Source organism: Solanum tuberosum, unplaced genomic scaffold (genome assembly GCF_000226075.1).
Source record: "Solanum tuberosum cultivar DM 1-3 516 R44 unplaced genomic scaffold, SolTub_3.0 scf00285, whole genome shotgun sequence".
NCBI lineage: Eukaryota > Viridiplantae > Streptophyta > Magnoliopsida > Solanales > Solanaceae > Solanum > Solanum tuberosum.
In genome coordinates, this window is record NW_006239208.1 from 477,022 (window position 1) to 503,379 (window position 26,358).

Below are 26,358 nucleotides of genomic sequence, written 5' to 3' on the forward strand. Positions count from 1 at the left end.
TTGTTTAGCTATTTTTACTTCCTTGATCATTTCTCTCAGCGAGCCCTTCTTTGTGGCTCACTGTTTGCTTCCCTGGTGCCTCAATTCTAAAAGGCAGACGAAGAGAGCCTTGGCACGATATCCATTGCCTAACAGAAGGGCTACTTGGGATGTGCTCTACAATTTTGAACAGAGATGGAGGAAGCAAAATGATCATGACACATGGAATGTTCAAGTTTTTCGATCCATTGATGGGGGAGCAGCCTCTGGCTTCCCCAATGCTCCCGAAGAGCCAGCCAAGATGTTCTGGTTCCAATGTGACCAGAAGACCTTCCTGAGAGTGCATCTGTACAGGCAATACTGGATTGACAAAGGAGGACCATGCAATGATGTATACCGATATAATTCAAGCTCTAAAGGTAAAGGAATATTTGAGTTTCTTTTGCCTTGGCAATAAGAACAGGAGAATATGAGCCTTCTGAAATACCAGGACCTAATTCCAACTATCATAAAACTCAAGAAGCCAGACGTTTCATGATTTACGTACATTCCAAAATGATGATAGGCAAGTTCAATTACAAATATATGTATCCATACATCTCCAAAATTAACTTGTTAATTTATGTTTCTGTTTTATTTGCAGTGGATGATGAAGACATTATCATTGGTTCAGCTAACATAAAAAAAAAAAAACCAGATTGTTTATTGCTCCAGCTACATTACTCCATCTCATAAGTCACAAAATAAAGACAGGCAACACAAATTCAGACAGTGAAATACTGTACACACAACAGTTACTTTACTATCTGCCCCTATAATGTATAATAGAACAATAATTTGTTATCTGCCCACTAATGTTTACACTTCCCCTTTTCATATACTCTTCTATAATGTATAATTGAACAATAAATTAATATTGGGCCCGGGCAAACTCCACTAGTATTTATAATATGTATATAAAGCTTCTCAATACAACTATTACATCCTTCTTAGTTTGCAGTAAAGAAATCCATGTAAATCTGCTAAAGTCATCAACTACAGTGAGAAAATAATGTTTTCTATCATAAGTTCGATCTCTATGAGGTCCCCAAACATCTAGATGTACTAGTTGAAACATCTTAGTAGTATAGAGTAACACTGAAGGAAACTTGAGTCTACACTGTTTTGCCAAAGGGCAAATCATACAATCTTCTTGTACTGCCTCAACCACTTTATTTTGCAACATAGGTAGATGCTGCAATACTTTCAAAGAGGGATGTCCCAATCTAAGATGCCAAAGTTTATGTTCTTCTGAGTTCTTGTTTTTGAGTACTGCTCCAACAGTAGGTAGTACTTCTTGTCTGAGAATATACAAGCCATCATTTTCCTTACCAATCCCAATCACCTCTCCAGTAAAGAGAGCATGCATTACATATAAATCAGGATAGAAAGACACCATGCATTTCAGATCCTTAATCAGTTTAGAGACTGACAATAAGTTGAACCTGAAGTCTGGTACATGTAAAACATTTTTTAACTTGCAATTCCCCAAAATCACTGCATCTCCTACATGTTCTACATGAATTTTATTTCCTGTTGGCACCTGCACCTTATTACAACTGGATTCTGATAATTTTCTACATTCACTTAACATACTTTCACAATATGTAATATGATGTGTAGCTCCTGAATCAACAATCCACCTTCCTGTATTTCCACCAACATTATCAGGCAAAGGATTCATACCTGCTGCAGCATTGGCATCAGCCCTGCAGGTTCCTGTAGGTGAGGAAGGAGGCAACATCTTAGTGACTTGCTCATATTGCTCCTTTGTGAAATAACCTCCTGGGAAATAGAATTTTGATGCTGATCCAGATCCTGATGCCTCAGAAGTGGAGTTATTTGCATATGCTGATCCAGATCCTGATGCTTCAGAAGTGGAGTTATTTGCATATGCTTCATTCACAGATCCAGATCCCTTTCTCTTACTCTTGAAGTCTGCTGGAAATCCTACAATTCTATAACAATTTTCTCTGGTGTGACCTTTGTAACCACAATGATCACACACTAGTCCCATCCTTCTGCCTTGTGAATTCTGACCCTGAGTCTTCTTAGCTGGAAAATTGTTGTTGATCTGATTGTTGAAATTATGTGATTGAGCACCTTTTCCTGCCATCATTGTCAAAGGTTCTTTACCTCCTGTTTGTCCTAGCTTCCTTTGGCTTTCTTCCTATATAGCCATTGCATAGGCTTGATTTACACTTGGAACGGATGGACTCAACAGAATAGAACTCCTCACCTGAGCATAGCTCTCATTCAAACCTACCAAAAACTGCAATAACCTTTGTTGTTTAACATGTTCAACGTGTGAGCTTGACTCAACACAATCACAAGAAAGAGAAGGCACCATCACATCCATCTCATCCCATAGATCTCTCATTTTGGAGTAATAAGCTGTCACAGAATCAGTTCCTTGTGACAATATACTGATCTCTTTCCACAAGTGAAAAATCCTTGTCAAATTGGACTTATCAAATCTCTCCTTGAAGTCATTCCAGATCTTTTTCGAACTAGAAGCATATACTATACTAGTCATTAATTCTGGTGCAACTATTGCACTTATCCACGATAAGACGACTGCATCACATCTTTCCCATCTGACTGCCAGATCTCCCTTGTATGAGCTCTTAGCACATGTGCCATCAACAAATCCCAGTTTGTTTTTGACTAGTAGTGCTAATCGCATTGACCTGCTCCACACACCATAGTTCTCTGGCCCTGTGAGCTTCATAGGAATCAAGGCAACACCAGGTGCGTCTGATGCTTGAAGATGAAGTGGATGATTATGATTCGTCTGGGGATTATCTTCTACCATTGAACTCTGTGATTCCACCATTGCTACAGCTTCAACAATTGCAGAAACTACAGATTCAAACCTCTAAGGAATCCCTTGATCAATGCTTTGATACCATGTTAAATTAGGTCTTGGACCTAACTCACACCCCAAAAGCTAGCTCAAAGGGAGGAGGATTGCCCAAGCCTTATAAGGAGTCCACCCATCTCATTAACCACCGATGTGGGACTTTTGTCATTCTTTAACAGTATAAATATAAAATATTAGTTAACTCTAGTTAAGAATAAATACTTGTAGTTAAGAAAATTACACATGTCATTTGCTTATTGAGTGGGTGTAAACACCCGGTTTTTTCCTACTCGGCTCTTGTCTAACGATGTATTTAAACAAAACGATATAATAAAATTTAAGTAACAATTAAAAAAATATTATATTTAAATTGACAATACAATACAACACAACCGTAACAAAAATCCAAACAAGGTGTTAAATTATAGTTACTTACCTTATAAAGAAAAATTAGAGTTGAAAGTATACTTATATTTATTATTTCCTTATTAAATAACTAATTGCTCAACAATTCGAAAATATTAATCTAATTAACATAGTCACAACTCTTTCCTAAAAAAAGTTTCCATAAAAATTAGAAACCGTGTAAATAATAAAAATGTAAAAAAAGTTTCTTAAAAATTTTGTATGCAACGTCTTTCTGAAAACCTCTGTATAAATTGCTACCCTGTTTTCTTCTTTTCATTCATTCTTATAGTTTTGAGGAGAAAAAAAAAAGAAATTGAGTGTATAATGGAGAATTTGCAAGAGGGTTTTCGATTTAGTCCGACTGAAGCAGAAGCTGTTACTTTCTTGTTGAGATTCATTGCTGGAAAATTGATGAATGATTCTGGATTCATCACTACTCATGGTGATACTTACAGTAAACAAGAACCATGGGATATTTACAGTCACGGAGTACCCTGCTGTAATGACGATGACTGTACTCAGTATCGCTTCTTCATCACAAAACTCAAGAAGAAAAGCAAATCAAGATATAGTCGTGATGTGGGAAACAAGGGCAATTGGAAACAGCAAGACAAGAGCAAACCCGTTCGAAAGAATGGTGGACCAGTGATTGGATACAAGAAGAGCATGACTTATATGAATAAAGGGTATAAGAAGGAAAATGGTGATTGGCTGATGAAGGAATACACCCTCTCTAAGTATCTTCTTGATAAATTTGACAAGGATTGCAGAGATTATGTTCTCTGTTCTGTTAAGAAGAGAACTCGCTCTAAAGGAAAATTGAAGTTGGTGAATATTGTTCCTGAAGAGGAGTTGGAAGACCAAAGCTCGGCGGAATCGACTAGTTTTACTGAGGGATTACAAGGAGGGGGAGGGAAATATGTGACACAATTAGAGTTGCAGAATGATATGCACGAGGGAACGAGCAACTTCGTTGAGCCATTATCAGCTCCTTATACTTTCGAACCCATGTCCATGCTAGATTTTGATTATCAATATTTACCTGCTGACTTTGATTGTCTAAGAAGCATTACTGCTTAATTTTGTAATTATAGAATTCTTGAACAAGTTGTATAAATTAGAATTCTTGCACTTTTAGTGAAGTTGGGTGTTTGAACAGTCTTGGTTTTCTTTTCTCAATGATGGTTGGCCAATATTTGCTTATATTTTACTTCATACATCCTTTTATACATTAGAAATAGTAATTATGATCATTATTCTTATGTTTCACTGAGATGTTTTATTTGCTAGAATTTTGCTCTAGGGATCTTTGGGTAGTTTACTAGATCATGACTGAGTAATTCTTCATCATTTTTTTTATGTGATCCCTTATGCAAATGTCTTCCATTCCATCGGTACTTTCTGTTTGATTTGATCTTCCTTGTGTTTCTGAATCAACCAAAATCTCTGGAATTCTGGATTCTTTTTGTTATTCATTGTTGCTTTTCCTGCAATAACAACACTAGTGAATAAGTTTCATTGTTCTTAGAGCTTTCGGTTCATTGTCCTCATTACAAACTTTCACAAAATTAAATAGCTCCATTTTCTATAGGAAAGGGTGAAAGGGGTGGATATTGTTAAATATATGAAAGAACCCTTCAGAAAACAAAAACAAAAAAGTTTAAGTTCGTACAAATAAACTTGATTTTCATTTAGCTAATAGCTAGAAATACGAGAATTACATACAAGCAGGGGCAAAGGCATATTGTAAAACCAAAACATAGTTCTAGTCTACTTGGTAGTTTGATATTAGGAGATAAACAAGATATTAGGAACATTGGCTGAATGGAAATAGAGTGTCCTGCTCATTAGTAACACATATTAACCTTAGTCACTTTCATGATCATCATAATGTGAAATCCTGTCCATGATATTGGCCACCACCTCTTTGGACTCCTTGAGAAGCTTGACACTCTTTTTGAGCCTATTGCGTTTTTCAGCAACCAAAGGCGACTCGTCAAGCATTCTTTCAATTCCACCACCATGTGGTGCCATCAGATCCTGAATGATCTCGTTTTCCATCTCATTATTAATCATGTTTCGAATGCTGAACATTATGTGCAAGGCCATAGAATCCACCAGCCTCATTAGCACAATTTTCCAGTAGGCCATCATTCTCATCTTCAAATCAAAAGCCTGCTGCACCACATCAAGATGCTTCCTCAAATGACCAACATCGATTTCTCCTACCCCTTCAAGGTTTATCACCGAGCACTTCCCATGATCATTCATAATCTCCATGAACATGTGTTGTTGAGCCATGAACTTACTATAAGTAGTTAAATAGTCAGGATTACAAGTGTAATCAGTCAGCTTTTCCATCCCGATGATTTCCCTTACCCAATCAACTGATTCATTCTTTTTCTTGGCAATCAAGTTTTGGGCTGCTCTTCTAGTAGAAGACTGAAGCTGTGGATAGTTCTCACAATGATACATTAAAACTATGATAACAACTCGCTCTAAGTAATTCCACAGTTTCCCCACAAAATCCTCTGGAGAGGCAGCAATTTCCTTAACTTTTCTCTGCAAAACATTAAGGAAAACAGCTCGAGGAAGGAAATTTGGCAATCCAATCCCTTTTGTTTCCTGTAAAACCATGATATCTTCCATCAAGAATTCATCCACTTCCTCAAAATTCTTGGAATGCAGCTCAGAAGAGTATTCATTAAGCATTTCAACAATTCTAGCTGCAGAGTGCATTTCTTTTTCATCAGGATACTCATCAAATTCCCCACTTAAAAGAATTTTCTTCAATGAATCCTTTGATGAACTCAGAATGCGCATAAATGCCGTCAGAGCTTCAGCCACAGAAGTCAGATGCTGAGGAAGCCTGTTAAGCTCAGCAAGATTGAGAGCAAGTTTATCATTGATCTTCCTCACAATTTCAGGCAAGCATTTTGAAATGATGCTTGCTTGAATACGCACCAGCTTTTGTGCCAAAATAGGAACGCTAACCATCGATTTATCAATCTTCGACAGAAGTGGATGAGTTGAAAAAAGCCTTTGCTCATCACTCCTAGCTTCTTCATAAGACTCATTCCCAATTCTATTCCTCACACAAACATAGCCAAGCCCTATATTCACTTCATCAGCAGTAACCTTTTCAAGCAGCCCTTCCGTGGTTTTATCAGCTTTTGTCACAACAGCCAGAGTCCTTTCTCCTGTTTTGTCCACTTTCTGAGACATTCTAATAGACTCACAAGTAGGGAAATCAACAGTAGCGGATAAAACATTCAAGATTATGCTTTCTTCAGGGACTATGTATTTCATAATAATATCATAAACTTGTTCATAAATGTCTTCAGGTTGTCCTTGTACAGCAACTCTAGTAATACCAGGTAAATCCACCATGGTCAAATCAGGGACACCGTTTTTTTTAACTACTAATGTTAAAGGGTAGTTAGATATACCTTTACCATGTCCAGCAATCTCATCAGTAGCAAGAACGATAGCATCTGCAATGCCAATTTCATCAACAGGGAGTGACTTGTTATTGTACTCCAACTGAAGATTTGGTGCAGTGATGTTTGGATCATTCTGCAGCCTCATAACAAGAGGGACCCTGGTTGGAGGATGAACAACATCACAAGCTGCTGCTGCAAGAGGTTTTGGATCAAGAATTTCAATTGAATCAGAAATGCAACCATTGGTGTTTTGGTAAGCCATACTTTCTTGATACTCTAGTAAGTAGGAAAAAATGGTTTTGAAGGTTTGTTTGAGAGGTGAAAATGGTGGTGATGATGATGAAGTTTATAAAGAAGTTAAAAGGGGCTGTTTGAATTGTGACATAAAAGATGAATAATTTTCTGAATTTTCTACTATAGTTGATGAAGTTGAGTGTCCATGTGGTGCAATTCATGGGGCTGTTTTTCCTTAATTAAAGGTCTTGGCTTGAGCCTTGAGTATGAAAAATTCCTTTCGTAGGAAGCGTTACCCTCGAATGGGCCCCTACCAAATGTAAATCCAAATAAATCAGACTCCAATACAAATTACCGGACATCGAATGAGATACCTTAGCACTAAACCTTGGATGGGCCCCCTTCCTGTTTACAGGAATTTGATTCCATGGCTGGACATCGAATGAGATACCTTAGCACTAAACCTTGGATGGGCCCCCTTCCTGTTTACAGGAATTTGATTCCATGGGATGAGCAATTTGAATAATCGATGCTCGAAGACTATAAAGTGTTGCAAACTGTTGGAATAAAAGAAACTCGCTATCAAGCTTTAAATCATGTCAACGACATTTTACATTCTATGGGCCATGATATAAATGAGTATGAACTCATCTCAGAAACTATCAGGCCTTCTTCAACGGCAAAAGAGGCAAAAGATGTTCATTTCGAAAGATCTATTACTGGAAATGAAGACGATCTGCTCTTACACAAAAAACTAAACGAAAATCAAATGATTGTTGGGTTATGAAGGTGATTAGGGCGTCATGCGGAAGCTTATACTTTGCAAATCATGATATGATTGATAAATTAGACGACAAATAAAAACATACTAAAGATATATTATTAATATGGTTTCGTCAATCGACCTACATATTGAAACCTAATATTAAAAAAATCATAAATATATTTAGGAGAAAATCTCCTCATAAACAAGACTATAAACGACTACATTGTGGATCCTATTGTATTCTACTATGAGAATAGAGATCCTCAATTTATAGATCGCCAAACTTTTCTTCTAAGGAAAGAATAAACCAAATATGGAAAAATATAATATTTTCCTTTCATAAAAAGTTAAAGCATTTATGGTAATACTTTAACTTTTCTTTTAAGGAAAAAAAATAAACTTCAAATAACGTAAGAAAATAAGGACAAAACTCTAACAAATCTCCCCTTTTGACTTGAATTTTCTAGCATAATAATCTTGATCCTCTTTCTTCACACAATCTTCATGTATCACTGCTGCTTATCAAGATTTAAAAGTTGATATGAGTTAAAAATTGGAGCCATGTGTTAATAGTTATGATCAGGGTTGAAAGTGGAGCTCATGTGTTAAAAGTAATATGCATGAGTTGAAAGTAGAGCTCATTCGTTAAAAGTAAGATGCATGAGTTAAAGTGGAGCTCATGCGTTAAAAGTAAATACACGAGTTAAAAGTGGAGCCCGAGCATTAAAAGTTTGTTGGGGTTGAAAGTTGATTTTGTTTTTAAGGATAAAGCAGCAGGATATGTTGAAAATATATTTGAATTTTTTCTCCACATGTAACACAAAAATCTTCATTATGATCACGTTGATTGCAAATTGATTTGAAACCACTTGAATGTGTCTTCAATCTTGTTCAACCATTGGATCATTGAACCATGTGTTCTGATACCAATTGTTGGGTTATGAAGGTGATTAGAGCGTCATGCGGAATCTTATAATTTGCAAATCATGATATGATTGATAAATTAGACGACAAATAAAAACATACTAAAGATATATTATTAATATGGTTTCGTCAAGCGACCTACATATTGAAAACTAATATTAAAACAATCATAACTATGTTTAGGAGAAAATCCCCTCATAAACAAGACTCTAAACTACTACATTGTGGATCCTATTGTGTTCTACTATGAGAATAAGGATCTTCAATTTATAGATCTCCAAACTTTTCTTCTAAGGAAAGAATAAACCAAATATGGAAGAATATAATACTTTCCTTTCATAAAAAATTAAGCATTTATGGTAATACTTTAACTTTTCTTTTAAGGAAAATATAAACTTCAAATAACGTAAGAAAATCAGGGTAAAACCCTAACAATGATTGCATATAATGTGATTACTGACATAATAGTTTCAAACAAATCAGGCGCATTTTTTGTTGATGGTCCAGGAGGAACTGGAAAGACTTTCTTATATCGTGCTTTATTAGCAACGATATGATCTATGGGTAATATAGCTTTAGCAACAGCTACCTGTGGTGTTGCTACTTCTATTCTTCAAGGTGGACGTACTGCACATTCACGGTTCAAAATTCCTATTGACCTTGACGATAACACAAGTTGTAACATTAGCAAAGAAAGCTCGCTAGTAGGTTTAATTCGAGATGCAAAATTGATTGTGTGGGATGAGGTATCCATGGCTAAAAAAAAGAATGTTGGAAGTTCTGGATCTATTCTTGAAAGATCTGATGGATACGAACACATTATTTGGTGGAAAAGTGGTAGTTTTAGGAGGTGATTTCCGACAAACTCTTCCTATTGTACGATATGGGACAAAGGAAGATTTTATTGCAGAAAGCTTGTTATATTCTACCATTTGGAATGAACTTGAAAATATTCAGTTATCTGAAAATATGAGAGCAAAAACAGATCCCACATTTTGTGATTATCTACTAAGAGTTGGAAATGGACAAGAAAAAATCAGCTCGGTAAACAAGATTGAAATTCCAAATTTTCTGCCTATTCCTTACACAATTGAAAAAGAATCTCTAGATAAACTTTTCACCGCGACATATGGAAACTTACATTCACCATATACTCTAATTCATATCCTACAGATTCCTGTGTGATCTTGACAACAAAGAATGATATTGTTGATGAAATGAATGACATGCTTATCCATCGATTCGATGGAAAGTCAAAAACATTTAGTGGCACTGATGAAGCTCTTGAGTTTAACAATCAAACACAATTTGAAGATCTACTTCACAGTTTAAACCCCGCAAGTTTACCCCCATACATGTTACATTTGAAACAGAATTGCCCAATTATATTACTACGAAATTTAAATCCATGTGAAGGTTTATGTAATGGTACACAATTGACCTGTTGTGATTTCAGAACTCATGTTATTAGCGCTAAGATTACCACAGGAGATCTGCTGTGATTTCAGAACTCATGTTATTAGCGCTAAGATTACCACAGGAGATTTCAAAAATACACATGTTTTTATTCCAAGAATACCATTATTATCATCACAAGATGAACAACTATCGTCCAATTTAAAAGAACGCAGTTTCCTGTTAGATTGTGCTATGCTATGACTATAAATAAAGCTCAAGGTCAAACTTTGAATTTTGTTGGAATTTATTTGCGAGAACCTGTTTTTTCACATGGTCAACTCTATGTTGCCTTATCAAGAGCAAAAAGGTCAAATTGTGTGAGGTTATTGATCCGACTGCCTACACCAACTAGCCATGACGATCATTCTACCTCTAACATAGTATATGATGAAATCATTCGGAAGGCGATCACCTGATATTTCTTCTCTGTATTATCCTATGCCCTCATTCTATCTGTTACTTGAGGCTTTCAGTCCGAAAGTTAACTGCGTTGGTAATGTCGCCTATACCCTTGGTATTCTCCATAAAGTTTACTTGCGTTGTATAATTTTTTTAACTTAAACATGTTTAAAATTTTATTTTGTGCAGTTGGTACAAATGGATCTAGCGAGGATTTTCCCCGAGGTTTTCTGATTCATATTTTGATGAGTATGCGCTACCTCTGTTTATATATATATATATTTATTTATTTATTTATTATGTCCTGCAGCAATCCGTTTTGTCGCAAGCGATCTCTGTTCAACAATTAATCTTTCGAAATTGCAGTAGTTCATGTCCTTACAATGTTTGTGATATCTCCTTTTTTCCCCATACAGGAAGTAGTAGGTCACCAAGTGTTATCTGCTTCTATAGAAACTGTATTTGATAATTCAGACAATGGAATGACGGTAAAGATCTAAGCTTGGTATAGATAACCTTTATTCCTTTTGTTCTGGACAAACAGTTCCGCCCTCGCCATATTTGTTGTCATTGCTTTCTAATCTGCATTAGCTAGCTAATATATCGAATATAATTTTGGCCTGTAAAATCATTTATGTACAGGAATAGCATGTAATAGCTTCTGTTCGTTGTTTAGCTATTTTTACTTCCTTGATCATTTCTCTCAGCGAGCCCTTCTTTGTGGCTCACTGTTTGCTTCCCTGGTGCCTCAATTCTAAAAGGCAGACGAAGAGAGCCTTGGCACGATATCCATTGCCTAACAGAAGGGCTACTTGGGATGTGCTCTACAATTTTGAACAGAGATGGAGGAAGCAAAATGATCATGACACATGGAATGTTCAAGTTTTTCTATCCATTGATGGGGGAGCAGCCTTTGGCTTCCCCAATGCTCCCGAAGAGCCAGCCAAGTATTGTATTATAAGTGGTAAGGAAAACATCATTGACCAAAGCAGACATGATGCATGTATTAATGCAATTTGTCGCACAAAGCATTTCATTTACATCGAAAATCAGTAGTACTTTTTAGGCAGCTACTTTTCATGATACTCCAATGATATCAAGGATGAAACCATTAATTCCTTAGGTTTACAGTTTATGTTCTGGTTCCAATGTGACCAGAAGACCTTCCTGAGAGTGCATCTGTACAGGCAATACTGGATTGGCAAAGGAGGACCATGCAAATGATGTATACCGATATAATTCAAGCTCTAAAGGTAAAGGAAATTGTGGCAAATCCTAAGGAATATTTGAGTTTCTTTTGCATTGGCAATAGGAACAGGAGAATATGAGCCTTCTGAAACCACCAGAACCTAATTCCAACTATCATAAAACTCAAGAAGCCAGAAGTTTCATGATTTACGTACATTCCAAAATGATGATAGGCAAGTTCAATTACAAATATATGTATCCATACATTTCCAAAATTAACTTGTTAATTTATGTTTCTGTTTAATTTGCAGTGGATGATGAAGACATTATCATTGGTTCAGCTTGTTAGCATGATAGACAACTAAATGATTGTATATATTAATGTAATTATATAGTGATATAAATTAGCATGATCATATACATTTGTTGTAGAATCATATGAATAAATATTGTGATAGAATAGCTGATTTGGAGGGATAGCAAAGCAGATTTAGAGGGATCCAATGGCAGATTTGTATAGATAGAATAGCTGATTTTTAGGGATAGGAATGGCGGATCTTTAGAGATGTGTAATCTTTATTTTCTCTATATAATGAAAAGACTCTCTCACTTTGAGAGGCATTCAGCTGAAAATTGACAGTCACAATTACTGGCCAAGATGAATATTGTTTTCCCGTTTGTCCAAATGGTTGAAACCTATCTGTTGATAGCCCCAATCTAACATTACGACTTTCCTCTGAAAAAGATGAATGCTTCTTATCAAAGTGCTTCCAGGCAGGTGCATCTGAACAGTGACGCATTACACCTTCCTCAACTTCATGTTCAGCATGCCATCGCATGTGCGAAGCAGTTGCTTTGGAAGCATTCAGTCGTTGCAGCCGTGGAGTAAGAGGAAAGTAATACATCTGTTTAAATGGTACAAGATTTTTCTTTGAAACAGATCTTTGACTTGTAGGCTTGTACCTGGGATGACTACAAAACTTGCAATTTACAAGCTCACTATCCTCTCCCCAGTAAATCATGCAGGCATTGACACAAGTATGAATTTTTTCAACTGGCATGTTCATTCCCCTCATTAACTTTTTAGTTTCATAGAAATTTTTTGGCATCACATTATCAGGCGGAAGCATCTCACTCATATACTGACAAATTTTATCAAAACATCTATCAGAGAGGTGGTGCTAAGTCTTGATGTGCAACAAACGAGAAACAGCTGATAATTTTGAGTTCCGTCTCCCTCTTTGGATGTTTGCTTTAGGGAATTACATCGTGAAGAGCAACATCTTGTCACACAAAATGCTTTTAAGAAAGAAAATGATGTCACTGTTGCATTTGCTGCTCAAGGTAAAGGAAAGGGCAGGGATATGAGTATAACTCAATACTACAGTTGCAAGGAATATGGTCATATTGCTAGCAATTGTAGCAAGAAGTTCTGTATTGTAAACAACAAGGACACATTATCAAAGAGTGTCCCACGCGCCCTCAAAATCGTAGGATCAATGCTTTTCAAGCTAGGATAAATGGTTCCACTGATGATAACTCATCTTTAGGACAAGTTCTTACTCCTGAAATGGTATAACAAATGATCGTGTCAGCCTTTTCAGCATTGGGATTACAGGTAATGATGTTACATCAATTTTTGGATTGTTGATTCAAGCGCTTCCAATCATATGACCAACTCAACGAGCATCCTAAAAAAATGTTCGTGAGTATCAAGGTCCATCACAAATACAGATTGCCAATGGTAGTAATTTACCCATTACCAAGGTTGGGGACATTACTCTAACTTTCAAGAATGTTTTTGTTTCACCAAAGCTCTCAACTAGTCTTATTTCAGTTGGACAATTGGTAGATAACAATTGTGATGTGAATTTTTCTCATAATGGTTGTCTTGTGCAGGATCAGGTGTCGGGGACGATAATCTCGAAGGGCCTAAAGTTGGACGATTATTTCCTATACACTTTTCCATTCCTTCGGTTCTATCTTTTGCTTGTACTTCTACTGCTAGTAAAACTGAGGTTTGGCATAAGCGTCTAGGACATCCAAAATTTTGTTGTGTTGTCTCATTTATCAAATTCTGGTATATTGGGAAATAAAATAAATTTTCAGTTGCTTCCATTGATTGTTCTACTTGTAAATTAGGCAAAAGTAAAAATTCTTCCTTTTCCTAATTTTGGTAGTCGTGCTACAAAGTGTTTTGATGTCATTCATAGTGATGTTTGGGGAATTTCACCAATTATTTCTCATGCTCATTTCAAATACTTTGTGACATTCATAGATGATTATAGTCGGTTTACATGGGTGTATTTTCTTCGATCCAAATCTGAGGTATTTTCCATGTTCAAGACATTTTTGGCTCACATTGAGACTCAATTTTCTACATGCATCAAATTATTAAGATCTGATTCTGGTAGAGAATATATGTCTTGTGAATTCAAAAAATTCTTGCTAGACAAAGGGATTGTCTCACAACACTCTTGCCCATATACACCACAACAAAATGGAGTTGCTGAACGAAAAAAATCGGCATTTTTTAGATGTCACTCGTACTTTATTGATTAAGTCATCTATGCCATCTAAATATTGGGTGGAAGCTTTGTCTACTGTTATCTATTTAATTAATAGATTGTCATCTAAAGTGCTAAATCTTGAGTCTCCATATTTTCGTCTTTATCACCAAAATCCTAACTATAGTGATTTTCATACATTTGGTTGTGTTTGTTTTGTGCATTTGCCTCCTTCGCAACGCAATAAACTTTTTGTACAATCTACTAAATGTGCTTTTATGGGTTATAGTACTCATAAAAAGGTTTTATTTGTTATGATCCATGTTCTCACAAATTTCGTATTTCTAGAAATGTTGTTTTCTTTGAGAATCAGTATTTCTTTCCTACTATTGTAGATTCATCTTCTATTTCTCCTCTTCTTCCTACTTTTTAGGATTTATCATCTTCTTTTAAGAGGTTCAAACCTGGATTTGTGTATGAACGACGTCGGCTAACTTTACCCTATCCCGACACTGATCCGCCGCCTGAAACTGCACCACAACTAGAATTTGAGAATTTCCTCAAGATCTGGTCCTCTTGAGCCTACTCGGCGATCTACAAGAGTATCTCGTACTCCCAATTGGTATGGCTTTTCCTCTACTTTATCCAACATATATGTTCCATCTTGTTACTCACAAGCTTCCAAGCATGAATGTTGCCAGAAAGCAATGGAGGAAGAACTTTTGGCTCTTAAAGAAAATGACACATGGGACATTATTTCATGTCCTTCAAATGTCCGCCCTATTAGATGTAAGTGGGTTTATTCAATCAAACTTCATTCTGATGGAACTCTTGATCGGTACAAAGCTCGATTGGTTGTTCTTGGTAACAGACAAGAGTATGGGGTGGACTATGAGGAGACTTTTGCACCCGTAGCCAAAATGACTACGGTACGAACTATTATTGCCATTGCTGCTTCACAAAACTGGTCTCTTTATCAAATGTATGTCAAAAATACTTTTCTCCATAGTGATCTTAAAGAAAATATTTATATGAAACCTCCACCTGGTTTGTTCTCATCGCCTACATCAGATGTATGCAAGTTGAAGCGGTCTTTGTATGGATTAAAACAAGCTCCAAGAGCTTGGTTTGATAAGTTCCGGTCTACTTTGCTACAATTTTCTTTTGAGCAGAGCAAATATGACTCATCTTTGTTTCTTCAAAAAGCATCTACAGGTTGTGTTCTTCTTTTGGTGTATGTAGATGACATTATTATCACAGGAACTGATTCTTCACTAATCACTTGCCTCTAACAGTTGCTTAAAGATTCTTTTCATATGAAAGATCTTGGTACTCTTACTTATTTTTTGGGTTTGGAAGTTCATAATGTTGCTTCAGGTGTATTTCTAAACCAACACAAATATACTCAGGATTTGATTTCTTTGGTTGGTCTTCAAGTTTCCTCCTCCGTAGATACTCCACTGGAAATGAATGTCAAGTATCATCGTGAGAAAGGCGATCTTCTTCCTAATCCAACTATATTTCGACAATTAGTTGGGAGTCTAAATTACCTTACTATTACTCGGCCTGATATCTCTTTTACAGTTCAACAAGTTAGTCAACTTATGCAAGCTCTCCGTCATCTCCACTTGGTGGTTGTTCGTCGCATCATTCGGTACCTTTTAGGAACATCTACTCGTGGATTGTTCTTTCCAAGTGGTTCCTCTATTCGTCTTAATGCTTTTAGTGATTTTGATTGGGCGGGATGTCCTGATACTCGTCATTCAGTCTCTGGTTGGTGCATGTTTCTTGGAGAGTCATTGATATCTTGGAAGAGTAAAAAGCAAGATCGTGTGTCAAAATCTTCAACAGAGGTTGAATATCGATCCATGTCTACTGCTTGCTCCGAGGTTGTATGGCTTCGTGGATTACTTGCTGAGATTGGATTTCCCCAATCTCATCCTACTCCTCTCCACGCTGACAATACAAGTGCTATTCAAATTGCTACTAATCCAGTTTTTCATGAGAGGACCAAACACATCGAAGTGGATTGTCATTATATACGAGAAGCTGTAGATAAAGGAGTCACTACTCTTCCACATGTGTCCACTGATCTTCAAATAGCTGATGCGTTTACAAAATCCATGGCACGGCAACGCCATCAGTTTCTAGTAGGCAAATTGATGCTTCTTGATCCACCAGCATCGATTTGAGGCGGGATGTTAGCATGATAGACAACTAAATGATTGTATATATTAATGTAATTATATTAGTGATATAAATTAGCATGATCATATACATTTGTTGTAGAATCATATGAATAAATATTGTGATAGAATAGCTGATTTGGAGGGATAGCAAAGCAGATTTAGAGGGATTCAATGGCAGATTTGTATAGATAGAATAGCTGATCTTTAGGGATAGGAATGGCGGATCTTTAGGAATGTGTAATCTTTATTTTCTCTATATAATGGAAAGATTCTCTCACTTTGAGAGGCATTCAGCTGAAAATTGACACAGCTAACATAAAAAACCCCAGATTGTTTATTGCTCCAGCTACATTACTCCATCTCACGAAATAAAGACAGGCAACACAAATTCAGACAGTGAAATACTGCACACACAACACTTACTTTACTATCTGCCCCTATAATGTATAATAGAACAATAATTTGTTATCTGCCCACTAATGTTTACACTTCTTTAAGTTCCCTTTTCATATACTCTTCTATAATGTATAATTGAACAGTAAATTAATATTGGGCCCGGGCAAACTCCACTTGTATTTATGATATGTATAAATATAAAATATTAGTTAACTCTAGTTAAGAATAAATACTTACTAGTTAAGAAAATTACACATGTCATTTGCTTATTGAGTGAGTTTTTTCCTACTCAGCCCTTGTCTAACGATGTATTTAAACGAAATGATATAATAAAATTTAAGTAACAATTAACATAAATATTGTATTTAAATTGACAATACAATACAACTGTAACAAAGATCCAAACAAGGTGTTAAATTATAGTTACTTACGAAAGTAGACTTATATTTATTATTTCCTTATTAAATAACTAATTGCTCAACAATTCGAAAATATTAATCTAATTAACATAGTCACAACTCTTTCCTAAAAAAAGTTTCCATAAATATATTTGGTTATAGAAATTAGAAACCGTGTAAATAATAAAAATGTAAAAAAAGTTTCCTAAAAATTTTGTATGCAGCGTCTTTCTGAAAACCTCTGTATAAATTGCTACCCTGTTTTCTTCTTTTCATTCATTCTTATTGTTTTGAGGAGAAAAAGAAAAAGAGAAATTGAGTGTATAATGGAGAATTTGCAAGAGGGTTTTCGATTCAGTCCGACTGATGCAGAAGCTGTTACTTTCTTGTTGAGATTCATTGCTGGGAAATTCATGGATGATTCTGGATTCATCACTACTCATGTTGATACTTACAGTAAACAAGAACCATGGGATATTTACACTCATGGAGTACCCTGCTGTAATGACGATGACGACAATGACTGTAGTCAGTATCGCTTCTTCATCACAAAGCTCAAGAAGAAAAGCAAGTCGAGATATAGTCGCGATGTGGGAAATAAGGGCAGTTGGAAACAGCAAGACAAGAGCAAACCTGTTCGAAAGAATGGAGGACCAGTGATTGGATACAAGAAGAGCATGTGTTATATGAATAAAGGCTATAAACAGGAAAATGGTCATTGGTTGATGAAGGAATACGACCTCTCTACGTATATTCTTGACAAATTTGGCAAGGATTGCAGAGATATTGTTCTCTGTGCTATTAAGAAGAGAACTCGCACCAAAGGCACAATGAAGTTGATGAATGTTGTTCCTGAAGAGTGCACGAATTTGGAAGACCAAAGCTCTGCGGCGACTGTTGAATCGACTAGTTTTACAGAGGGATTACAAGGATGGGGAGTGGAATATATGCCCCAATTAGAGTTGCAGAATGATATGCACGAGGGGACGAGCAACTTCGTTGAGCCATTATCAGCTCCTTACACTTTTGATGCCGCGTCCATGCTAGATTTTGATTATCAATATTTGCCTGCTGACTTCGATTGTCTAAGAAGCATTACTGCTTAATTCTGTAATTATTAGAATTCTTGCACTTTTAGTGAAGTTGGGTGTTTGAACAGTCTTGGTTTTCTTTTCTCAATGATGTTTGGCCAATATTTGCTTTGGAGTTTCATTTATATTTTACTTCATACATTCTTTTATGCATTAGAAATAGTAATTATGATCATTACTCTTATATTTCATTGAGATGTTTTATTTGCCAGCTCTAGGGATCTTTGGGTAGCTTACTAGATCATTACTGAGTAATTCTTCTTCATTTTTTTATGTGATCCCTTTTGCAAATGTCTTCCATTCCATCGGTACATTCTGTTTGATTTGATCTTCCTTGTGTTTCTGAAACAACCAAAATCTTTGGAATTCTGGGTTCTTTTTGTTATTCATTGTTGCTTTTCCTTCAATAACAACACTTGTGAATAAGTTTCATTGTTCTTAGAACTTTCGGTTTATTGTCCTCATTACAAACTTTCACAAAAAGTAGCTCCATTTTCTATAGGAAAGGGTGAAAGGGGTGGATATTGGTAAATAGATGAAAGAACCCTTCAGAAGACATATATTCTTAAGCTATGAAGACTGCTTCTCGTGAAATATATTCTTAAGCTATGAAGGCTGCTCGCGTTCAGTTAGCCCACTTGGTTAAAATGGGCCACGCCACGTGAATAACTGTCAAACTAGCCAATATCGCTCCCGAGCAGGAGTCCTAGGCTCCACCTCGTCTCATCCTAAGCCAATCTAGGCTTAAACTCCTCTAGCCAATATCACTTCCGAGCTGGAGTCCTAGGCTCCATCTCTGCAGAAATGTCCCGGGGACTTTCCTTGGTCCTGGCCCACCCAATGAGTGGATCTTGATCCATTCACGTTGTCTTGCAGTCGAGATTCATTACACTAGCAGACAACATTATTAGAACTAAGATTAAAGAACCTCCACAAATGACAATAGCTATCAAAGATGAAAATACACATCTCCTACATGATAATTAAGATATCAGTAACAGCCTTGTTCTCAGCACACACACATAAGAAAGTTATCATCAAATTAAAAAAAATGCATCATAATGACTTCGAAATAGCAGTTGAAGCAACCCTTGTGATTAACATTCCGTGATGAAAAAGTGAACATAATTTCAAAATGTGTTTCCAGTAGAAACAATAGTATTCAAGCGTTCTGTTTTGATTTTCTACTGCTGAAACAATTTTATCTATATCTGTTATAGTCACTGACAGTTGAAATTTGTTTTAAACAATTTCTTGAGTGAACACCAGCTAAGTTGTGCGGAATTTTCACTTTCGATGTCGCACTCGTGTTGGATTCTCCAAAAATACACTATTTTTGGAAAATTCGACACACACTCATTAACATTTTTGAAGAGTTCAAGCTATATGTGACTATATTGAGGGATTTCTGTTTCTGATATATGCATATGTATGTACTTAAGGCGAAGCTATATGTATATGTGACTATATGATGTTGGTGTTGTGTACAAAACCAGATCAGGAGACACTATCTGATATGTTCCTGAGGTCGGATTTTGCTAACAGGACGTGGTCCTATTTTTCCTCTTTTGTAGGTATTAATGTAGCAGGACCATCCCTAAGAGAAGTCATCATGAATTGGTGGGGTGCAAGATGCAAACCTGATATGAGACCATACTATATAGAGCACTCCCAAGCTTTATTATATGGGAGTTGTGGAGGAAAAGAACAGGAAAAAGCACGAAGGAAAGGATGTGTCATGGCCTAGAATCATTCACAATATGACTAGAGACATGTATATGCTGATAAAAGTAAGAAGACCCAGGAAGGTGGGATGAAATGGTTAACAATCTAGAGGAGTATTGTACAGGCATGAAGTTAAATGGGAATATCCCCCTGCAGAAGGATGGATAAAATACAATACGGATGACGCATCTAGAGGTAATCCAGGTTTGAGTTCATATGCCTATTGTCTAAGAAATGACATAGCTGAAGGAGCAAGTATTGAGAATGCTACAAACACAGAGGCAGAAGCGAAAGCGATACTAGCAACTAGCAAACATTGTAAACAAATGAATCTCAATCAAGTAATCATTCAAACAGATTCTATGCTTCTAAACAAAGTGTTAACAGGAGAATGGGCGGTACCATGGAGCATATCTCACATAGTGGACGAAATAAAGACATGTCTTCAAGGAAAACAACATATGTTCCAGCATATAATGAGGGAATGAAACCAATTAGCAGACTATCTAGCAAACAGAGCCATCGATAAAGGTAATTGCATATGCACAGATTTTCAAGGCATGGATACAAAAGGAAGGAGGATAATTAATAGTGACAAATTAAACATACCATATTTATGAGTTTCACCACAAGGGGGATAAAGGGGAAGGGTTGGCTACAGCAAAGTCCACATATACAACATGTAGAAAAAGCCAAGAAGACATCAGAAATGTGAAATGCTGTACAACCTAAGCTATTCCAGCCATCAAAAACGGTCGTGGAAAGAAGAGGAATCTATGGCCAAGTCCTGTTGCACGTATCTTCATGTATAATTATTGTGTAAAAGCTCTATCCCCTTCAAATCTGTTGAAGACACAATTCACATATTAGACTTGATCTTCTGTGAGAATAATCTATAGTTGAGTGATCATCTGAGATATTAACTCCAAAATATCATAATTTCAAATCTAAGACGCCAACTATGTGAATTTAGTAAGAACTCTTCAGAAAACTACAAAAAGCAGCACGATATTAAGTTCGTTCACTTGGGGCATAAGACAAATAAACTTAATTTGCATTAAGAAATGACGTAGATTTACCCTTCTACCCTTATTTGATCTTTTTTACTCAAGTTTTCAATCAATAAATATGACTTGATTTATTTTGATTAATTAATTTAATCAATGAACAAGTATCATTTACTTAGCTTTTCTAAGTTGGTCAAATATATATATTTTCAAGGCTAATAACTCACAAGGGTAAAAAAGGAATAATACGGTAATTTATGCATTAATTTTATAAAATGACAAATATTATGGACCAACTATTTATAGAAAGAGATGACATATACAATTAGACGGAGGGATTAGTTACTTACCTTATAAAGAAAAATTAGAGTTGAAAGTAGACTTATATTTATTATTTCCTTATTAAATAACTAATTGCTCAACAATTCGAAAATATTAATCTAATTAACATAGTCACAACTCTTTCCTAAAAAAAGTTTCCATAAATATATTTGGTTATAGAAATTAGAAACCGTGTAAATAATAAAAATGTAAAAAAAGTTTCCTAAAAATTTTGTATGCAGCGTCTTTCTGAAAACCTCTGTATAAATTGCTACCCTGTTTTCTTCTTTTCATTCATTCTTGTAGTTTTGAGGAGAAAAAAAAAGAAGAGAAATTGGGGATACAATGGGGAATCTGAAAGAGGGTTTCCGATTCAGTCCGACTGATGCAGAAGCTGTTTCTTTCTTGTTGAGATTCATTGCTGGGAAATTGATGAATGATTCTGGATTCATCACTACTCATGTTGATACTTACAGTGAACAAGAACCATGGGATATTTACAGTCACGGGGTACCCTGCTGTAATGACGATGACGACAATGACTGTAGTCAGTATCGCTTCTTCATCACAAAACTCAAGAAAAAAAGCGAGTCAAGATATAGTCGTGATGTGGGAAACAAGGGCAGTTGGAAACAGCAAGACAAGAGCAAACCTGTTCGAAAGAAGGGCGGACCGGTGATTGGATACAAGAAGAGCATGTCTTACATGAATAAAGGCTATTATAACAAGAAAAATGGTGATTGGCTGATGAAGGAATACACCCTCTCTGAGTATCTTCTTGATAAATTTGACAAGGATTGCAGAGATTATGTTCTCTGTTCTATTAAGAAGAGAACTCGCACTAAAGAAAAATTGAAGTTGGTGAATATTGTTCCTCAAGATTTGGAAGACCAAAGCTCTGCGGCGACTGTTGAATCGACTAGTTTTACAGAGGGATTACAAGGATGGGGAGTGGAATATATGCCCCAATTAGAGTTGCAGAATGATATGCACGAGGGGACGAGTAACTTCGTTGAGCCATTATCAGCTCCTTATACTTTTGAGCCCACGTCCATGCTAGATTTTGATTATCAATATTTACCTGCTGACTTTGATTGTCTAAGAAGCATTACTGCTTAATTTTGTAATTATAGAATTCTTGAACAAGTTGTATAAATTAGAATTCTTGCACTTTTAGTGAAGTTGGGTGTTTGAACAGTCTTGGTTTTCTTTTCTCAATGATGTTTGGCCAATATTTGCTTTGGAGTTTCATTTATGTTTTACTTCATACATCCTTTTATGCATTAGAAATAGTAATTATGATCATTATTCTTATGTTTCACTGAGATGTTTTATTTGCCTAGATTTTTGCTCTAGGCATCTTTGGGTAGTTTACTAGATCATGACTGAGTAATTCTTCATCATTTTTTTATGTGATCCCTTTTGCAAATGTCTTCCATTCCATCGGTACATTCTGTTTGATTTGATCTTCCTTGTGTTTCTGAATCAACCAAAATCTCTGGAATTCTGGATTCTTTTTGTTATTCATTGTTGCTTTTCCTGCAATAACAACGCTAGTGAACAAGTTTCATTGTTCTTAGAACTTTTGGTTTATTGTCCTCATTACAAACTTTCACAAAATTAAATAGCTCCATTTTCTATAGGAAAGGGTGAAAGGGGTGGATATTGTTAAATATATGAAAGAACCCTTCAGAAAACAAAAACAAAAAAGTTTAAGTTCGTACAAATAAACTTGATTTTCATTTAGCTAATAGCTAGAAATACGAGAATTACATACAAGCAGGGGCAAAGGCATATTGTAAAACCAAAACATAGTTCTAGTCTACTTGGTAGTTTGATATTAGGAGATAAATAACATATTAGGAACATTGGCTGAATGGAAATAGAGTGCCCTGCTCATTAGTATCACTTATTAACCTCAGTCACTTTCATGATCATCATAAAGTGAAATCCTGTCCATGATATTGGCCACCACCTCTTTGGACTCCTTGAGAAGCTTGACACTCTTTTTGAGCCTATTGCGTTTTTCAGCAACCAAAGGCGACTCGTCAAGCATTCTTTCAATTCCACCACCATGTGGTGCCATCAGATCCTGAATGATCTCGTTTTCCATCTCCTTATTAATCATGTTTCGAATGCTGAACATTATGTGCAAGGCCATAGAATCCACCAGCCTCATTAGCACAATTTTCCAGTAGGCCATCATTCTCATCTTCAAATCAAAAGCCTGCTGCACCACATCAAGATGCTTCCTCAAATGACCAACATCGATTTCTCCTACCCCTTCAAGGTTTATCACCGAGCACTTCCCATGATCATTCATAATCTCCATGAACATGTGTTGTTGAGCCATGAACTTACTATAAGTAGTTAAATAGTCAGGATTACAAGTGTAATCAGTCAGCTTTTCCATCCCGATGATTTCCCTTACCCAATCAACTGATTCATTCTTTTTCTTGGCAATCAAGTTTTGGGCTGCTCTTCTAGTAGAAGACTGAAGCTGTGGATAGTTCTCACAATGATACATTAAAACTATGATAACAACTCGCTCTAAGTAATTCCACAGTTTCCCCACAAAATCCTCTGGAGAGGCGGCAATTTCCTTCACTTTTCTCTGCAAAACATTAAGGAAAACAGCTCGAGGAAGGAAGTTTGGCAATCCAATCCCTTTTGTTTCCTGTAAAACCATGATCTCTTCCATCAAGAATTCATCCGCTTTCTCAAAATTCTTGGAATGCAGCTCATTAGAGTATTGATTAAGCATTTCAACAATTCTAGCTGCAGAGTGCATTTCTTTATCATCAGGATACTCATCAAACTCCCCACTTAAAAGAATTTTCTTCAATGAATCCTTTGATGAACTGAGAATGCGCATAAATGCTGTCAGAGCTTCAGCTACAGAAGTTAGATGTTGAGGAAGCCTGTTGAGTTCAGCAAGATTGGCAGCAAGTCTATCATTGATCTTCCTCACAATTTCAGGCAAGCATTTTGAAATGATGCTTGCTTGAATACGCACCAGCTTTTGTGCCAAAATAGGAACGCTAACCATCGATTTATCAATCTTCGACAGAAGTGGATGAGTTGAAAAAAGCCTTTGCTCATCACTCCTAGCTTCTTCATAAGACTCATTCCCAATTCTATTCCTCACACAAACATAGCCAAGCCCTATATTCACTTCATCAGCAGTAACCTTTTCAAGCAGCCCTTCCGTGGTTTTATCAGCTTTTGTCACAACAGCCAGAGTCCTTTCTCCTGTTTTGTCCACTTTCTGAGACATTCTAATAGACTCACAAGTAGGGAAATCAACAGTAGCGGATAAAACATTCAAGATTATGCTTTCTTCAGGGACTATGTATTTCATAATAATATCATAAACTTGTTCATAAATGTCTTCAGGTTGTCCTTGTACAGCAACTCTAGTAATACCAGGTAAATCCACCATGGTCAAATCAGGGACACCGTTTTTTTTAACTACTAATGTTAAAGGGTAGTTAGATATACCTTTACCATGTCCAGCAATTTCATCAGTAGCAAGAATGATAGCATCTGCAATGCCAATTTCATCAACAGGGAGTGACTTGTTATTGTACTCCAACTGAAGATTTGGTGCAGTGATGTTTGGATCATTCTGCAGCCTCATAACAAGAGGGACCCTGGTGCAAATGCCTTGTCCTCTAGGAAGACTGATCCCAGCAAGGGATTCAAGAACACTGGACTTTCCAGAAGATTGATCCCCGACTACTACGATCGTTGGGAGCTGGATACCTTCTTGCATTATGTTAAGATGGCGGAGCTTGTCTATGCAGTCGAGAAGTGGACGAATTCTATCATTGAAAGATGCAACAATAGGAGGATGAACAACACCAGAAGCTACTACTGCAAGAGGTTTTGGATCGAGAATTTCAATTGAATCAGAAATGCAACCATTGGTGTTTTGGTAAGCCATACTTTCTTGATACTCTAGTAAGTAGGAAAAAATGGTTTTGAAGGTTTGTTTGAGAGGTGAAAATGGTTGTGATGATGCTGAAGTTTATAAAGAACTTAAAAGGGGCTGTTTTCAAATGTGACATAAAAGAAGATAATTTTCTGAATTTTCTACTATAGTTGATGAAGTTAAGTGTCAATGTGGTGCAATTGATGGGGCTGTTTTCCTTAATTAAAGGTCTTGAGCTTGGGGCCTCGAGTAAGGAAAAATCCTTGATAGGAAGCGCTTACCCCGAATGGGCCCCTACCAATGTAAATCGAAATAAATAGGACTCCAATACAAATACTGGACATCGAATATCTCAGCACTAAACCTAGGCTGGGACCCTTCCTGTTTACAGGAATTTGATTCCATGGGATATAGAATTATGTAATAAAAAATAAAGGGTGTTGCTTAGACTGTTCAATAGTAAGACTAATTATTGTACCTTAAAGTGGCTGAGAATATTACTTTAGAGATTTGATTGAAAAAGCTTATATAAAACCTACGACCTGAATAGGCTTTTCTTTTCCAATGAATGTACCCCTCTTTTATTATATAGGATTTGTAAGTTATAACTACTCTCTTTATTCCTTTTTAGTTGTTATAGTTTTCTTTTTTAAGTCAAACAACAAGAATTTTGACTAACATTTTACAAAATATTTTTCATCATATTGATATGCAAAAAATTACAATTTATAGTAATTTTCGTATAAATTTTTGAATATCTAAGTTTTCAGTTTAAAATAGAGATAAGTGTCAAAAACACACCTAAACTATCCCCTTTTTGGAGTTTCATAGCTAAACTATTGAGAGTGTGAGTTTCATACCTAAACTATCACTTTTTAGTTTGAGAAACACACCTCAGTGGTGTGTGTAATGCACTCTCTTGTTTATTTGAAAAAACCTTGACACATGGCATTCCACATGAATAAAATATTCCACCTTGACAAAAATTAAATAATAAACTATTACTATTAATTAAAAATTAAAGAGTAAAGTATTAATATCCATAAAAAAATATTTTTAAAAAAAATAAAATTTCAGTTTCTTACCTCA

The 26,358-nt window shown here is 36.0% G+C and overlaps 2 protein-coding genes across 3 annotated transcripts; one reads left to right on the forward strand and one right to left on the reverse strand.

Moving 5' to 3' along the window:
• Window positions 1-3,613: 3,613 nt before the first annotated feature.
• LOC107062934 (NAC domain-containing protein 78-like) lies at window positions 3,614-4,369 on the forward strand. The gene has a single exon (XM_015314209.1). The coding sequence runs from the start codon at window positions 3,614-3,616 to the stop codon at window positions 4,367-4,369; it is 756 nt and encodes a 251-aa protein (XP_015169695.1).
• Window positions 4,370-4,929: 560 nt separating this feature from the next.
• LOC102581679 (dynamin-related protein 4C-like) lies at window positions 4,930-25,412 on the reverse strand. Of its 2 annotated transcripts, XM_006358972.2 has the most exons (2): window positions 24,988-25,412; window positions 4,930-6,889 (listed from the first exon to the last, which is right to left on the reverse strand). In XM_006358972.2, exons 1-2 carry the CDS (start codon window positions 25,279-25,281, stop codon window positions 5,156-5,158), a joined length of 2,028 nt encoding a protein of 675 aa, XP_006359034.1. In that variant the 5' UTR covers window positions 25,282-25,412; the 3' UTR covers window positions 4,930-5,155. The 2 variants fall into 2 exon arrangements, with proteins under 2 accessions (XP_006359034.1, XP_006359033.1); XM_006358971.2 differs by lacking the exon at window positions 4,930-6,889 and having other exon boundaries at window positions 23,028-25,400.
• Window positions 25,413-26,358: the final 946 nt, after the last annotated feature.

What these genes read in the sequence shown, in the direction of transcription:
- LOC107062934 (XM_015314209.1), top strand. Translation starts at nt 3,614, where the DNA reads ATGGAGAATTTGCAAGAGGGTTTTCGATTTAGTCCGACTGAAGCAGAA.
- LOC102581679 (XM_006358972.2), bottom strand. Translation starts at nt 25,281, where the DNA reads ATGGCTTACCAAAACACCAATGGTTGCATTTCTGATTCAATTGAAATT. An exon ending in GACAAGGCATTTGCACCAGG is followed by an intron (nt 6,890 to 24,987) that starts GTCCCTCTTGTT and finishes CCTCCAACCAGG; the next exon opens with GTCCCTCTTGTTATGAGGCT.